We start from the raw sequence: 16520 nt of genomic DNA, 5'->3' as shown, positions 1-16520 counted from the left end.
TCCCACCCTCCCTCCCTCTCTTCCTTCCTGTCTCTCCTCCTCCTCTTACCTTTCCTGCAGAGCCTGGGGCTTGGCTTGAACACTTGCTGTGGAGGAATCAGCACCACTTTGGTGTCACTGAAAGGAGATCAGGCAGCCCCTCAGTTACCTGTATTTGGAGCTCACTACGTCTTTCAGCTGCGTCTGACATTTTTTTCATCTCCTTTGCTTATTTAACCTCTTTTATTGACATCATCTTCCCAGCCATTTAGGAATATAAAAATGGAGTTACCTGTGTCTATGAATTCTTGGAATGGGAAGTTGAAAGTAAGTGCAGAGGAGGAAAAAGGGCACATCTGCCTATATTGATATTTTGTACCGATGATGCCAACGATTTGGCGCATGGCAAAGTGTAGGAGAGAATAGAGTAGGGACACAGACAGGGGAGCCAGGTCTTCAGGGTCCTATTCAGCTCTAAGTGTTCTGATTTTCAAGAATATCATACATGTGCATAATGTAGTGACATGACAAAAATTCTACCCAAAGCACAGTGTAAGTTTGGAGGACGATTCTCTTTGCATTGTTTTCATGAGTATTCAAGCGTTGATGGTATGGGTGCTGTTGTCATGAAGAATGAAATACTGCTTATAGGAAATGCTTAGGTAGCACTTATGTGAGCTGGGCAGTTCTAACTCACTTCACCCCATACCAGCACTTTGTGGTAAACCCTGTTATCATCCCTGTTTTACAGATGGGGGCGTCGAGGCACAGAGGAGTTAAGTGGTCCTCCACAGCTCACAGCTAAAGCTAGAAAGTGGCTGAGGCTGCACTGGAGCTCAGGCACTCTGGCCCTCGTGCTGGGTTGCAGTGCCCTTGCTTCCTGGGCACTCAGGGAAGGACTTGGTGCAGGACTTCAGTAATGCTTTTAGCTTCTAGTTTATTTTCCCCCAGAACCAATGCTACATTGCAATGCATTCCTACAAATACATGTACATATTTACTTTTGTTGCCTTTGATATTGTTTTTAGATAAGATGTGAAGGAATCAGGCTGTATCTCCTGTGGCTTCAAGCACTTCAGACAAACTGTGCAGAAGAGCAGGTGCTGATCTTTGCTTGCCTGGTGCCCGGTTTCCCAGCCATCATGTCATCCAGGGGGCCCTGTACACTGGAGACACTCATCAATCCTGGCCCCAGCGCAGCTGACGGTGAGCGATGGTGGCACATCTTACAGGTGGAAACAACCCTCCAAGTTGCGTTGAGGAATTCCTTGGTCTGTCCTTTTCCTGAATAGAAACCTTGGTTTCATAGATGGGTAGTCATGTTTTGTACTCACAGTAGATTCTTACAAACATTAGAACTGACAGAGTTGGAGCCTGTTTTATATGAAATGATGACAGGAGAAATTTACTGGAGTGGTGGAAACAGGAACGGAAGGGAGGGGACGGCTGTTGGCAGGAGCAGAGACTCATGGTACGTCCGGAGTGAGTGCTTTTGTTGCTGCTAATGAGATTTAAATCCGCCTCCCAAACTGCTGCCTGTTGCCCTCATCGCGATTGTTCTATAAGTGGGCGTTCATCTGCTCCCCCAGGCTCTTTGTTGCCAGCTGTGTATTTTCATGCAGCATTCATGGAAGGACAGTGGTGGCCTCACCGGACTATTAATGCCAGCCGTTTGTGCCCAGTGAGTTTTCAAGGAACTTGCTCATTAGGGCCACTGATTTATTACTGCCTATCACTTTATTGCCCAGTGACAGGTATTTGATCTTGGGCTGGCCAGAGCAGAATGTGAAAGGGAAAAGAATGGTCCAGTGTGGGAGGAGGCTTCATGGGCCTCTGTCCCCTGTGTCAGATGGGCCTGGCCTGAAGTGTGAGCAGTTCCAGTGGTTGGTACATATATTTTATTTTATTTTTTTGAAATTTTTATTGGAGTGTAGTTGATTTACAATGTTGTGTTAGTTTCTGCAAAGTGAGGTACATGTATTTTAATAGACGCCATTTTTCAAAGCCCTGTTTGAAATTTAACTTTGGTGAAAGAGGTTTCGTTATTTTCCACTCTGCAGCAAAGATATATCCAGAAGAAATCACGCCACTCTTGCCAGCCATATCAGGGGAAAAGATCACTGAGGACCAAACATGCTTTTTTCTTCAAATACTGTTGAAATATATGGTTACTCAGGTATGAGCAAAATCGTGGATAATTCAGTGATGGTCGTATTCTCAGTAGGAAGGAGAAAACGTTGCCTCTTTTCTTCCTCTTTGTTCATATTTTATATTTTTGCTTTTTCTTTGAGGTGATTTTATTTGGTATTTCACTAAACATAGAATGTGTGCCAGGACACTTCAGCAGAGACCAGGCCTACATACTAGTATGTGTGTGTATGTGTGCGTAAAGGACGCAGTTCCATCCTCCATCTGTCTCCTTTACTTTAGGATGGTTTCATATTATTCACACAGAACACTTCACTTATGACAATTCTGCTCACCAAACGTGTGGAATTTGAATCACCTAGTAATTCTCTGCGACACTAGCCGGGTATCTTAACAATTTAACTCACTTCCGACACTCTCTATCTGGAGGTGGCCTCAGGTCTCACAGGAAAGGACTCAGTCCTCTAATGTGCCCCCACCCCCTCAGATGCCAGTCGCAGGGACTCGGTCCCCAGGTTGCCCACGACTTCTGTCCAATCTGCCTACAAATCAGAGGTTCACATGACTCACTCCTCAGGTTCAATTCATTTTCTGAGTGGCTCACAGAACTCCGGGAAACATTGATTTACATTTCCTAGTTTATGAAAGGATATGATAGAGGACACGGGTGAACAACCGGATGAAGACACACACAGGGTGAGGTCTGGGGGCATCTGGGGCGCAGGGGCTTCTGTCCCTGTGGATGGGGGTGCGTTCCCCTCCTGGAGTGTCCGTGTGTTCAGCCTGGACACTCCCTGAAACCCAGGCTGTTGGGATTTTTCTGGCAGCTTCTTCACGGGGACATGATCAATTATTAACTCCATTTCCAGCCCCCTTCCAGCCTCTGGAACAATGGGGCAGGGGGCGGGGAGAGGTTGAAAATTCCAAGCTTCAGACCGAGGCTTGTCCTCCTGGTGACCAGCCCCGTCCAGGAGCCCCTTCAGAGTTGCCTAGAGCTCTTGTCACTTAGAAGTGACCAGGGTGTTAGGGCCTCTGTGCCAGGAGCCAGGGACAGAGACCAGTATAGGTATTTCTGTTATCTCAGAGTATCTGACGATTTTTGTCTGTTTGCTCCTTTCCTGACCCTGTTGGTGGGAGGATGGGGGAGGAGCAAGGTCAGCAAGGCTGACAGGGTGGGTCCGGAATGATTGGGCAGAGCGGGCAGGGGTCCTGGAAGGAAACCCATGGAATGATCTCATCCTGCCGTCAGCACGGCCTGCTTTATGGCACGTGGTCCTTTCTCTGAAATTTACCAGCTGAATACAGAACTAAACTAGGGGATTTATGTCTCTTGGTCTGTATTTCTGAACAGTGATGAGGTATGGAAAAAGCTACTGCTCCTTTTCTCTCAGCGAACACGTCCCTGGTCCCTGAGCTCTTCCAGGGTGTCATCCAGGCTCTGTCCTTCCCGTCCCAACCTGGTTTGTTGACGTGTAATCTCTGCCATGTCCGCTTCCTCACCCAATGGCCCTTTGACACCCGCTGTCACCTGCCTCTGTCCCGTCACCGTGAAATCAGGGACCCGGGATGTACAGGGTTCTAGTGTCAGGTCCAGAGAAGGACACTTGAGTGTTTGTTGTCCTTGACCTTCCGGGTGATTCCAGGGGACCCCCTTCTTTGTCAGGGGCTCTCCTCCTGTGATGCTTCTCCTCCCATCCTTTCCTCCTTTCCACCTTTCTCCAGGAGACTGTGTTTCTCACTGCCCTTTCTGCCCACCATGTCCCCCGGGGCGACCTTGTGTGCTCTCCTCTCCCCGATTCCTTTAGCAGCACCGCAGGCACAGGACTCCCACATCCTGAGCGCCTGGCCTGGGTTCTGTCGCCGTCGGGGAGTCCCACGTCCTAGCTGTGCAGCCCCTCCTGCACGCCTCTCAGCCCCATATGTCAGGAGTGGTTGGGTCGGGCTTTCCATCCATCCCAGGAGAGCAGCAGAGTAGCCAGAACCCGGATGTGCTGGGAGACTTGGGTTTCATTCTAGATGTGTGACCTCAGATGAGTCCTGTAGCCCCTGGGACCCCATCAGAGGAAGGATTGGTAGAGGGTGGAGGTGACCCCCCTCCACTGTGTGCAGGATTGTGTGTGCGTGTCCGCCCACCCCCTCCCTCCCTCGGCCTGTTGGGTGGGTGGGTCCTCGGAGCAGAGCTTTGCCCTTGCCTCACCCCGGGGGGCTTCTGACAGGTGGGAGACATGGGCCCCTCTGCCCCAGGTCGGCCATGGCCCCTCCTCCCTGGACCGCAGGTGCCCCGGGGGGGCCGAGTCAGGAAGGTGTCAGGAAGCTCTGCTCTAGAGCGCACTGTGGTCTCACAAGCGTGACGGCCAGTGGCAAGCATTCTCTAAGGGCCTGTTCACGCCACGTTTCCCTCAGTCGTGGGAGGACCCCCCCCACCCCCACCCCGTCACCATCTGGGCTCCTGGCCTGTGTGGGCCTCTCCCTGCGGGGGAGCTGTTTGCAGTGCTCCCACTGGGGGATGCGGCACTGGTTATTTGAGGGGGAAACAGTGCCTTGACACTGTGAAAGGGTTAAACTTAATCTGTAGCTGGGCTGGCAGGCCAGGTTTATCCCAGCCTGTGGATTGCTCTATTTTTTAAATTGAAACACAGTTGCTTTACAATACTGTGTTAGTTTCAGGTGTACAGTGAAGTGATTCAGTTACACATGTAGCCTATGGATTGCTTTTCATGCCCTTTCCAAGATTCTATAGCTTTGTGTTTTGATAATGATTTTGCATGTAGGTAACATTGGATAAAATTCTTGCAAGGGATTGTTTCCTTAATTCTTGTTTACTGTAAATGGCCTTTTTTGAATTAAAAAAAAACACCCAGTTACTTCTGACAGAACATTTTAAGGGCAGAAAGAACATTAAATCATTACAGACAACATGTAGAAAAAAATATGGGCATGATGTAGTAGGACAAGTTTAAAAAGATACGGTATCATTGTTTTTTTTTTTTTGAATATCCGGTAAAAATTCTGTTTTTAACCTAGTTACTGTTTTGTTTTGAAGTATTCCTTCTTGTCATCTTTTGAGTTTTAAGATGTTATTACATAATTGTCACTGCTATTTCTCACGTTTTTTATTTAGGATAGGAATTTTAATAACATAGCAGCATTTCAGTTGAGTGTTCATTAACCTGAAATGTAACTATATATATGTTTTTCCCATGTGTTATCTGAAGGCCGCAAGCTTGGAGTGGAAGCACAAGGAGAATCAAGAGACTGGTTTTAAATTTCTTTTTACATTGTTTAGAAAGTATTACCTTCCTCATTTGTTTCCATCATTTACCAAGTTAACGAACATCTACAAGCCTGTGCTTGGTAAGTACTGAGTGGGCTGTGTGTCCCGCCTCTTCCAAAGTGGACTTTGATTATTTTTAAATAAAATAATCATTCTTTCTCATGTTTAATGGTAACTTTGTTGTAAGAAGTTTACGGTTTCCTAATGAATGATTTTAACTATTTGTACAAACTAAGATTTACCTCAGTTCACAGCAATAAAGGGAATCTGTGGCTCCTGTACTTAGAAGTAATTTGATATATATCATGGTATTTTTGGTGTAATTACATTTAATAAAATTTTTAATGTAAAAAAACCCTGAATTTCCTGAAGTATACTCTTACGGGTGGTGGGGTGTGGAGACCCCAGACCTTGCCCAGGGATGAGGCCAGCACAGGCCACAGAGCTGCCCTCAGTATGGCTTTTTCAGCACTGGATCCTTCATCCAGCAGGTGCTACTCACAGCTTCTAACGGAGGGACAGATGTTTGGGTGACTGGGGAACCGAGGGACGGTGAGCCCCCGAGAGATACGAAACGTAAAGGGATTTCTAATTTAGCTTCCAGGGTTTTCCTTCTATAAGAGGTGAGGACGCATAGGACAGAAGCATCCCTTGCAGTGGTGGCGGAGGGAGTGGGGTGGTGGACAAATCTTTCTCTCCCTATTATTTTAAAATGAGTGAAAATAGTTCAAATAAATGATCAAGAACAGTTTTGGAAGAGAAAAGGTCACAACAGCCGTTAACACATCTGGGGAGTATGGACAGCTAATTCAGTTATCTTTGGGTGTCTGTGTGTTCACCCACACACCTGGGCAAGGAGAAGCAGCTGAAGCTCGGCTCACTTGGAAAGTGGTAGAAGTGCTGACTTTTAGTGGTACCAGGGTATGTATTTTGTTAGCTATATATTTGTGGGTAATTTTTTCAAAAATTGTTTCTGATTTTATAAGTCCTCCATTTCATTGTAGAAAACATAATGTATTGTTACTATCCTTAGATTAAAAGGGATTTGTTGAGAACTTTTCTGCCGCAGGTATTTCCATAAGAGAGTTGAACTTAGAGCAAATGGTATCTCAGATTCAATACCATATCATTTTCATATTAATTATGGTATTTAAAGAATGAGAAGTGGACTTCTTATTAATTCTTTGGAAATGGTGGTGTCTGATATCTCCAAGATGAAACATGACTGTCTGAATTCTTTTAGACATAAAGTAGATTATACTAATTCTATGTCTTTGGATGCATCTAAAGGGAGAAGGATATAAAACTAAAGATTGATAGATTTGATCAGTGTAATGTTAGGTGATAAAATACCTAATGCAATAAAAAATGTCTATATATGCTTTTACATCTATTCTAGTCATAAAATAAGATTAAATTAGTTATATGTGAAAAGATTTTCACTATTGTAATCTCATGTAATTTCTCAAATTCGTTAAAAAGAGTTATGACCTTTGTTTTTCCACAGCTGTATACATAGTTGTATGTAGATAATAGCAACCACCACCCCACGTTGGTCAGACTGCAAGGCAGACCCAGAGACGAGCCTACCAGAAGATGCCATTTTTAATCACTTGGGTTTTTAAATCTCAGCTGCTGTTAAACAACCAGATATATGTCTATTTAATTAGAAACTGAAACATTTGTAGGGGTTACATGATGTTAAGACTCACTAACCTGACCATGTGTTCCTTTGTCTTGCAGACATCCCCCACTTGAGACCAAAGCCCGTGTATGTTGCTACAACTCGAGACAGTGAGAACACTTACAGCACAAAAACCCCATACATGGCAGCTCGCGTTGTTTTTATTAAGTGGATCGTGACTTTCTTTTTGGAAAAAAAGTATCTAACTGCAACACAAAACGCTAAGAATGGAGTTGATGTATTGCCCAAAATCATTCAGGTATATCATTCATCACTTTTTTATCTTTCAATTCTGGTGTCATAACCTATACTAACACCAAAGTAATTGACTATCAGGGTTATTGGCTCTCACAGGTTGTTGGTCATAGGGACTCAATTTACTGGTTCCTCTGTCTGTACTGCTGAAGTCTCAGAGGAAGCCGTGAGTTGGAAGCACTTGCCGTGCTCTGTTGGTGTTGCCATGACAAGGCGACCCTGGGGCCGAGGGAGGCCTTCTGAGTAGGTGGCTGACCTGTGCACTCCTGGCTCTCTCTCACCTCCCGTGCTTCACTCGGGCCCCAGTGACCTTGAGCATGATGCCGAGGGCCTCTCTTGCCTTGTTCCTCCCAGCCCCAGCAGGGTCCTCAGGAATTGTGAGGTGGTCCGTGGAGAGGACCCCTGAGACTGCCAGGTGCCCTCTGGGATCTCAGGGAGGGAAGGGGTGGGTCAGCAGCTCAGGATTTCGGGTGGTTGTTGAGCCACTATGGGGTCCCCAGAAGAGATGGCTGTGTCTCCCTGAGGCCTGGGTGAAGCCCTCTTCTCACCTTGGGGGCTGCGGGGCTTCCCTCTCTCAGTGGCATTGGTCAGACATGTGGGGCTTTCCCGGCAGGCTGTGTGGCTTCAGACCTTTGTGCAGGCAGAGCAGGACCACTTGTGGAAGTCAGAGAGGCCGCTGTGTGGAGGAGTCATGGTTTCGTGTGCTTTATTTCACTGGCGCCAAGAGCAGGGGCAGGAAGTGTGGTCCACTTAGTGCCGGTTGGCTGATGCTCTGCAGTTCCCAGATGTGTGATGTCAGCCTGGGCTGGAGGGTGCACTCCCTGAGGGGCACTCAGTACCCTGATGGCAGAGCACCGAGCCGGTCCAGAGCACAGGCTCCGTAATGAGAACAACAAAAGACTCGCTAAAAGAAAGTTTTAAAAACTCTTCAATTTCTGAATTTAAAAATTTAGTAGGTAAACTCTAAATGGTAATGATCACTGCTGAGAACAAAAGTGGTTTTCTGACGAAATATCCCACAACACTGATAAAAAAAATCAGAGATGGAAATAGAAACTAATAGATAAAACCTTAAGTGCAGACCTACCTTGCAGATATTGTGAGGACAGAAGGAGAAAAGAATGAGAAGTAATAATTGAACGAACAGTAAGAAAAGTTTACCTAAGCTAAAAAAAAAAGTCGTGCCTTAAACTGAAAGGGCCTTTGAGTCCCAAGAAGAATTAGCAAAACAGACCTAAACAGACATTTGGCTTTCAGGGATTAAGGAAAAATGCTACAGACTTCCAAACAGGAACTGCAGTTATTTCAAAGGAATGACACTGAGATTAGCACCAAATATCTAATGAAATCTGCAGCGCTGGAAGCCAGAGGAAACTATCTGTCTGTCCCTCGGTCTGTCCCTTTCTCAGAGTCTCACTTCATATCACGTACATAAGCACTTGGTCACGTTGATTTACGGCCTAAGTTGACTTAAGGTCTAAATATAAAAACAAAGTGATAAAGAACTTAGGAAAAAATCTAGGAGAATGTATAAATTTGGGAAGTGGGAGACCACCTTTGGTAGAGATGAAACCCACAAACCAAAGACTAATCGAGGTTTGACTTTATTTTAAAAAATAGAGCTTCCCTGGTGGAGCAGTCTGCCTGCCGATGCACGGGACACAGGTTTGTGCCCCGGTCCGGGAAGATCCCACATGCCGCGGAGCGGCTGGGCCTGTGAGCCGTGGCCGCTGAGCCGGCGCGTCCGGAGCCTGTGCTCCACAACGGTAGAGGCCACAACAGTGAGAGGCCCGCGTACCGCAAAAAATAAAATAAAATAAAAAAATAAATAGAAAAAGATTTAGAAATCTTTTTGATTTTGAATTAGAATGTCAGAATATAACATAAAGCCAGGCCCAAGCAATAGACTGTGAAAACATTGGTCACATCATGACTGTTCATAGTCTTTGCTGAATAAAGAGCACCGATGAATAGACATGGAGACAAATAAGTTAACCGAAAATGGACAAAGGAGGTGAAAGGCAATTCACAGAAGAGGAAATAAAAATGGCTGTGGATCTCTCCAGCAGTCAGGAAAACACAGTTCTGAGCCACGATGAGAGGCCTTCATTCACCCATCAGGGAGACAAAAACTAAAAATCCTCAGGTAGACAAAAATCTGTAGGAAATATAAGAAACTCAGTCACACTCTGATAAATTTTTCATGGTGTCTTAATGTGGTTATGCAGGCAATTCAAAACGCTGTTGTAGAAAGGATGTAATTTTTCCTGCCTAGTTTCAAAATTTCAGAAAATCATCACCTGTATTTATAGAAAATAAGTTGCTCATTGAAAAATACATTTGGAGGATGAGAAGTAGCAAGACTAGCAAATTAACCACTGCCTCCAGGTTCTAATTTTTTTCCTGTTGACTCTTCACACTTGTGACTCATTTCCTTTTATTATATAGCTAAAAGTGTCATAAGGTTCTGACGTCCTGAGTCGGTTAGGAGAGTTTTAGCACCCTAACAGGAAAAAGGCACCAGAACTCAAACTGTCATATCCATAAAAGAAATGTTTCAGTCTTCATAAAAGAGCAGCTCGAGGTGAGGCTGGCCGAGGCTGTGGCTGGTGCCTGCCCTCTCCCTTGTTCTCTCCTTCGCCCTTTCCCTCTGCTCCTCCCTGAAGGTTGCAGCAGCAGCTGGGGCCCTGCTTTCCTAGTTCATGTTTAAAGACAGTCCAGAAGTGCAGAGCCCTTCCCTTTTGTCTTTGGGGAACAATTTAGGTTACCTGTGCGCTCTGAGGACAAAAATAAGTTGCTGATTGGCTCAGATCTGGGGGTGTGAACAGCCCAGGGGGGCGGTGACCAGCTTCCAGGAAGCAGAAGGCTCCCCTGGTGCCAGGGGTCAGCTTCCTGTGAGGCAGGTACACTGCATGCGAGGGGTGAGGTGCAGAGCACTGGGGTTCCATGAAGGGGGAAGGGATGCTGGGCAGACACCATCCAGGCCCACGGCTACTGTGCCCTGAAGGTGGCCATGCCCAGACATGGCCACTGCCATGGTCCAGGCTGTTAATACACCTTGCAGTCGGTTGTTATGTTAGTTTCCTGCTGTAACTGCAGCTAATCACCACAAACGTATTATCTTACAGCTCTGGGAGCCAGAAAGCCAAAACCGGTCTTAGTGGGCTAAAATCTAGGTGTGGACAGCTCTGTGTTCCCTCTGGAGGTTCTGGGGCGGAGAGGGGGGTCCATGCTCTTGCCTTACCTGGCCTCCAGAGGCTGCTGCATTCCCCAGCTCACCGCCCCTCATCACATCATTTCTCCCTCTGTTTCCATCTTCACATCACCTTCTCTGTGTCTGCTCCTCCTGCCTCCTTGTGGTTACACTGGGACCACCCAAGTAATTCAGGGTCCTCTCCCTATCTCAGCATCCTTAGTCACATCTGCTCAGGCCCTTCTGCCACATAAGGCAGCACAGTCAAAGGTTCCGGGATTCCGGGCGCGTAGACATCTTGGTCATTATTCAGCCAACCTGTCTCCTTGTGTTTCCGTTTCTGCCTTACAATTCTGTTTTCCCTCTCATCTCACGTGTGTCTACCTTATGTTCTGCTCCTCATTTATATCATACAGGAGAAAAAGCAGTTTAAACAACTGAATATTAAATTTTGGAAATGGAGTTGCAGGAATAAAAGCACATGTAATTGTATTTATCTCCTGAAAGTTTTTGTTTGGAGTTTCAAGTTTAATATAATTTTACCCGTGTAAAGTGAACATCACTGTCTAAGTCAGGTGATCCAGAATCTCTTTTCAAAGAATGTACTGCTCTTATAAAAGCCCTTTAAAACAATATTTTAAATGCTGCTTCCAAATAGAGTTCACACTTTTGCCACTATTACTGTGTTAAAGGTCATGTATGGGGGTTTTGGTGTGTGTGTTTTTCCAAAGTGAATTTACTTCCCTTTGATCTAGAACTAATAACTTTGACAGTATTTTTCACCAGGGAGGAAAGGAATTAGCTCACTTAGCCCTCGGAGAATGTGGTTTGACAGATATTCTTGTTTGGTGGCATCATTCACCACCAGATCTGGTACCAGATTTCTCGCTCTCTCGGGAGAGCGAGAATATGGGTGCCTGGAAATCTGGTACCATGTTGGCAACAATGACCACAAATCCCCCTTTCAAACCTGAACATTCTTGGTGCTTCATCTCAGCCAAAAGTGTTTTCAGTGAACTATTATTTATTCCTTGGTAATTCATTTTTGTATGACATAGAAGTACTCCAGCACGTATTAGAGAAAGCGGAGTAGTGATTTTAAAATTTCAGTAGCACATTAATTAAGCATTAAAACCCAAAGAAGTCCATGAGGGAATGAAAAACAGTGTGCGATACTAAGACAGTTGATCGCGCTTATTTGTATGATAACTCTTTAGTTACAGTGTTAAAGTACCACTTTTACTAATTCTGAGCCAGCCCTTCAATAATGATTCATGAGCTATGGGTTTCCCGAAATTGTTGTATCTTATGGGATGAACAGTTAGAAAAGATGAATCACAAAACTTGACACCCCTGGGGAAGCTTGTGTATCACACAGATCCACCTGTCTGTTGACTGCCACTCTAGTGCTCTGTGTTCTTACTTCTATCAAGGCAAGCGTAGGCTGCCTCCAACCCCATGGGCAAATCATTACGGGGAATTGAGTGGCATCAGGCATCACCAGCAGAATGGCAGCTGCATCCTCGTTTCACACCTGCTTTGTGGGTGTCCTCATCTGGCCTGACCCTGAGGGTGAGCAAGTCTCAGTATGAGCCATGGGTTGAGAGGAAACCAGGGTGGGGAGGGGAGGGATTAAGTGGATCCTGTATCATGCAATTTCCTGAGCCCTAACAGCACAGACCTAGTCCAAGCAGATATGTCTGCTTCACTGGCTAAGCCTTCATCATATGGCAGAGAGGTAAAAAGCATCTTTATATTTACCACCAGAATCAACTAATACTAAATTATAGTTGAGAATTCCAGCTTGATTGTAGTGGGCAGAAAATGGACCTCTTTCTGTAGTTAATTCGTATTCATTCTTTTATTGTTAATCTTCAGAAAAGAGGCAAGAAATGATTAAACTTGAATTACCAGTTTGTTTCCACTCCCATCACTTACTATAATTATAAATGTCTGTTAAATCATACAGATGTTTTTGGAAAGCAGCCTTTTGCTGGTGCAAACTAGCGGAGGCTGAGAAAAGCACTGTTTTATTAAGAGAAGTAGTTTTCAATTTATGGCATGATGGGAAGTTCATCTATGTTATCATTATGTTCTATTTGGATCACAGAGCTCACTTTTTAAAAACAATTTGGTGCCTTTAAACATAATTCTTTACGTACATGATTTTAGTTACCTAATTGCTGCGTTATCTAATTCGTTATCTAATGACCTCAAAATGGAGTGGCTTAAAACAACCACCGTTTAATGATATTACTTATTTCCCTTTCTGGGTCAGGAATTTGGGTGGGATTTGGTTGGACAATTTGTGTGCTTCATGTGGCATTAGCTGAGGTCAGTGGGCGGTGGTCAATGGCTGGCTGGTCCGGAGGGTCCAGGATGACTTCATTCCCGTGCCTGTTACTCTGGTGGATGCAGCTGGAAGGCTGGGCTCTACTGGGCCTCCCTTTCCATGTAGCCCCTCTAACGAGGCAGTTGGACTTCTTCCCTGGCCGCTTAGGGCTCCGAGAGCAAAAGTTCACAGAGATGCCAAGCGGGAGTGGTCAGCCTCCTGGGCCCGGGGCCCGGGGGCGGAGAAGGCACAGGTCCCCTCCACCCTTCCGTTCTGTTGGTTAACTCTGTCTCCCAGCCAGTGGGGATCCAAAGGAGGGGACGCAGATTTCCCCCTTCTGCAGAGGGAGTGCCAAAGAATTTGTGGCCATTTAAATTTTTCTATGTAAGTATGTGTGTCCTTTTGTTTTTTTTTTGGCCTGTTGGGAAAATGAAAGTTATTGATCAAAAAGTCACAGTTTATTAAGCCATAAAGGACATTAGATTTAATCCAACCTCCATGCTTTACAGATTAAAAATGTATGTATATCAGTAAGAATGAGTAAAATTTTATTTTTCTCTGCAAGGTAGTTGACCCATCAAAAAGATGAAATAATTTCTATAGGGTACCTCACTGCACAGTGTGGCAGTGCCTTTGATAAGCCACACAGGCTTAATATCCCAGGCATGAAGAGAAAAGTTACTATCAATATAATTTTCTATTAATTTCCTCTAGAGATAATTTTTTGGATATCTGCTTTGCTTTCAAACTATCCTTGGTAGTTACTGAAGTTATTTTGTACGACTCATTTCTTGTCACTTCTTGTAAAAAATATTCACAGTAGGTAGAATTTGAGTGGTATGTGGGTTATATATTTTTGACACAAAAGAATAATACTACTGTAATTTACAAAGATTGAAGCAAAATTACATGTATGTTGTGTTTGGAGGAAATCTTTAATTCTGGGGGAAATGAGAGCAAAAAACAAATTAAACTTTGTGAATGCTTACATAGATTATTTTATTTCTTTGTGCTCCTAAAGCCTCTAAATATTTAAAGTTTTATAAATATTTTAGTTAAGTTTGATCCGAGATTCTGAATATAAAACTCAGATCAAGGTCCTTCTCATAAAATACTCTTTAAAGATATTGACACTCCTCCGATCAAGGTGTCACTTACTCACGTGAATCAGATGAAGCTTCCCAGCACTGTGGCTGCAAAAAATCCACCAAATTTTCAAATCTCTGTGACCGTAGATTAAGTGCTGAAGGTTGGAGACCAGAGGTAAATTCATTTACACATTAATTTATTCTGTGATTTTACAGATATAAACCAAACGTTTTAGGCTGATAACATTTCGCAGCCTCCCTCCCTGCAATACTTTTCCCATTAAAATAACTTAGTTGGGGAGGAGGTTAGTTGGTGAATTAGAAAGTGGGTAAGTGAAGGTCCTGGAGTCCCTTGTGCTCCGAGCAGGGCTGCGTTTCAGCTGCTCTTCAACTGCATGGTAACCGGAGTCCCTGAAAACAAGGCAAGCCTTCAGTCTTGCCAGGTGTTCTGGAGTCTGGGAGGATCACTCAGGAGCGGGTGCCTTTCTTGCAGACCGTCGGCGGTGGAGGTGCAGTGCCGGAGGCGCCGGAGCTGGACAACGGCGGGGCGACCGAGCAGGACAGAAGCCACTCGGACAGTGGCACCTTGTCTGAGCGCCGGCTCAGCAGCTGCAGCGTCTGTGGCGTTGAGGAGGAGCACCGCGCCGTGTACGAGATGGTCCAGCGCATCCTCCTGTCCACGCGTGGCTACATCAACTTCGTGAACGAAGTGTTCCGCCAGGTGAGTGTGTGAGTGTGTGTGTGTGTGTGTGTGTGTGTGTGTGTGTGTGTGGTCACAAAGCTGAAGAGGTTTTTGTTCTTGTTTTTTCACTCACACTACTCCAAGAAATATAATCGACAAGTTGGGCTCCATCACACAACTCCATAATGATTTCTCTAATCCCACATTTAATGTGTCATATGGAGGGGTGTGGTTTGGGCTTTTTGGTAATTTTTAATTTTGTTTTTATGACTTTGGTTTTTGTAAAATTCCTACACGGGTGGGAAGATTTTATATTTGAACAAAATCATCCTGCAAATACCTCGTGTTTCCATAACAAACTTTAAACCCAGAGGGAGGCAGGGAGAAAGCCGCTCCTGAACCCCCGCGGCACTGAACCACCGCGGCACATGAACACAGCCGAGACGGCCCGAGGCTGGATTGTTCCAGGGCTGTAGGAGCTCGCGAGCTGCAGGTTCCTGCACAGTTGGACTTTGCCCACAGAGGCATATATATGGCAGGCACCTCTAGTAGAGGTATTTATGGCCTGAGGGGAAAAAGGAGGCTGGGGAGGGGATTCAGAGGAAGGAAAGGAGCCGAGGCCAAGACGTTGAAATAATTGACCTTTGGTGGAAACTGGCAGGTGAGAAGGTGTCGGTATGAGCAGAAGTGCAGACAAGAAAACAGGTGCAGCAAGGGAGGATGCTGGAGAGGTCAGAGCAGCCTGCCCACCGCTGCAGCTGATTCATTGTCTGGACATGTGTGTGACTGGACACATGTGTGACTGTCACAGTGGGGAGGGAGGTGCTGCTACTGGCATCTAGTGGGAGGGAGCCTGGATGATTTTAAGCATCTGTGGTGCACAGGACAGCATCCCCCCAACCCCCCCGCCCATGACACATGTGCCCACAAGGCAGTAGTGCTGCTGGGCAGAAACCCTCAGCTGCAGCTTCAGACATAGGAAGCCGGGCCTTGATGGGGTGAGACAATGGCCTGGCACATCGGAGCAGCCGTTGGCCACCTGTGTCTTGGAACCGGTGCCCCGGGAAATGGAGAGCTTGTATGTGATGAGCGGATAGTCGTTCAGTCTGTGCCCCGAGCAGAGGGGGAGGCCCTCGGATGGCAGAAACCTGTTGGGGGGAGAAGAGGAGGAGCCTGTTCACACATGAGCGATGCACGTGCACCGCCAAGAGCTTCCCGCGGAGGCGAGACCCGCATGGGGAATGAGGAAACCTTCACCTCTGAGACTTATAGGAAAGAAACATCCACCAAGAGTGACAGTCCCAGCACAATCCACAGCAGTCTAGAGGTTTTACTGTATTTTGTATTTTAATCAATAAAAAATTTCTACTTAAGAAAATGGTGAGAAAGTGGCCATGGACAGCATGGAACAAGCAAGCATGGCTGTTTTCCCGTAAAACCTTACTTACAAAAATTAAGTGGCAGGCTGGATTTGCATTGTGGATCATAGTTTGCTGATCCTGATCTAGAGTAATGTTTTAAACCCTTGGATACAAATACTTAAAATCAGGTATCATTAACAAAGCTTTTAAATTTTGCATGAGAGAAGTGCTAAATTGATGTGGTTCTACCTATATTGCGTATTTATTTATTTATTATACATAAAGTTCCATTTGCATCCATTATTGGAATTCCACCCCTGGCAATAGTGTGTTCTAAGTTCTAGATTCAGTCAAAATCCTAACTCCAGTGTAAATTCAGTTTTGAAGTAGAAACGGCATCATTGAGGTAACTGCAGACTACTTATGCCTGAAGTTATGAGCCATCTTTGTATCATGAAATTCAAAAACGTTTACATTTTATAATTATTCTTTTTTTTTTTTTTTTTTTTTTTGGGGGCGCGGGG

The 16520-nt window shown here is 45.3% G+C and overlaps 1 protein-coding gene across 4 annotated transcripts in view; it reads left to right on the top strand.

Annotated features, from left to right (window-relative positions):
• The window catches only part of RALGAPA2 (Ral GTPase activating protein catalytic subunit alpha 2), a 282773-nt gene that overhangs the window by 59336 nt on the left and 206917 nt on the right, over nucleotides 1-16520 (top strand). For all 4 annotated transcript variants that reach the window (XR_003004327.1, XR_003004326.1, XM_024753744.1 and 1 more), the window contains exons 6-10: nucleotides 1008-1185; nucleotides 2040-2155; nucleotides 5343-5481; nucleotides 7145-7344; nucleotides 14447-14674. Coding sequence is in view for 2 of the 4 variants with exons in the window: in XM_024753744.1 (XP_024609512.1) it covers nucleotides 1008-1185; nucleotides 2040-2155; nucleotides 5343-5481; nucleotides 7145-7344; nucleotides 14447-14674 (861 nt within the window). In the remaining 2 variants the exon portion in view is untranslated. The remainder of the gene's footprint in view (nucleotides 1-1007; nucleotides 1186-2039; nucleotides 2156-5342; nucleotides 5482-7144; nucleotides 7345-14446; nucleotides 14675-16520) is intronic.

This window comes from Neophocaena asiaeorientalis, unplaced genomic scaffold (genome assembly GCF_003031525.2).
Source record: "Neophocaena asiaeorientalis asiaeorientalis breed wild unplaced genomic scaffold, Neophocaena_asiaeorientalis_V1.1 scaffold302, whole genome shotgun sequence".
Lineage (NCBI taxonomy): Eukaryota > Metazoa > Chordata > Mammalia > Artiodactyla > Phocoenidae > Neophocaena > Neophocaena asiaeorientalis.
The sequence above is the reverse complement of the archived record's forward strand: the minus strand, read 5'-3'. Positions and strand labels throughout refer to the sequence as shown.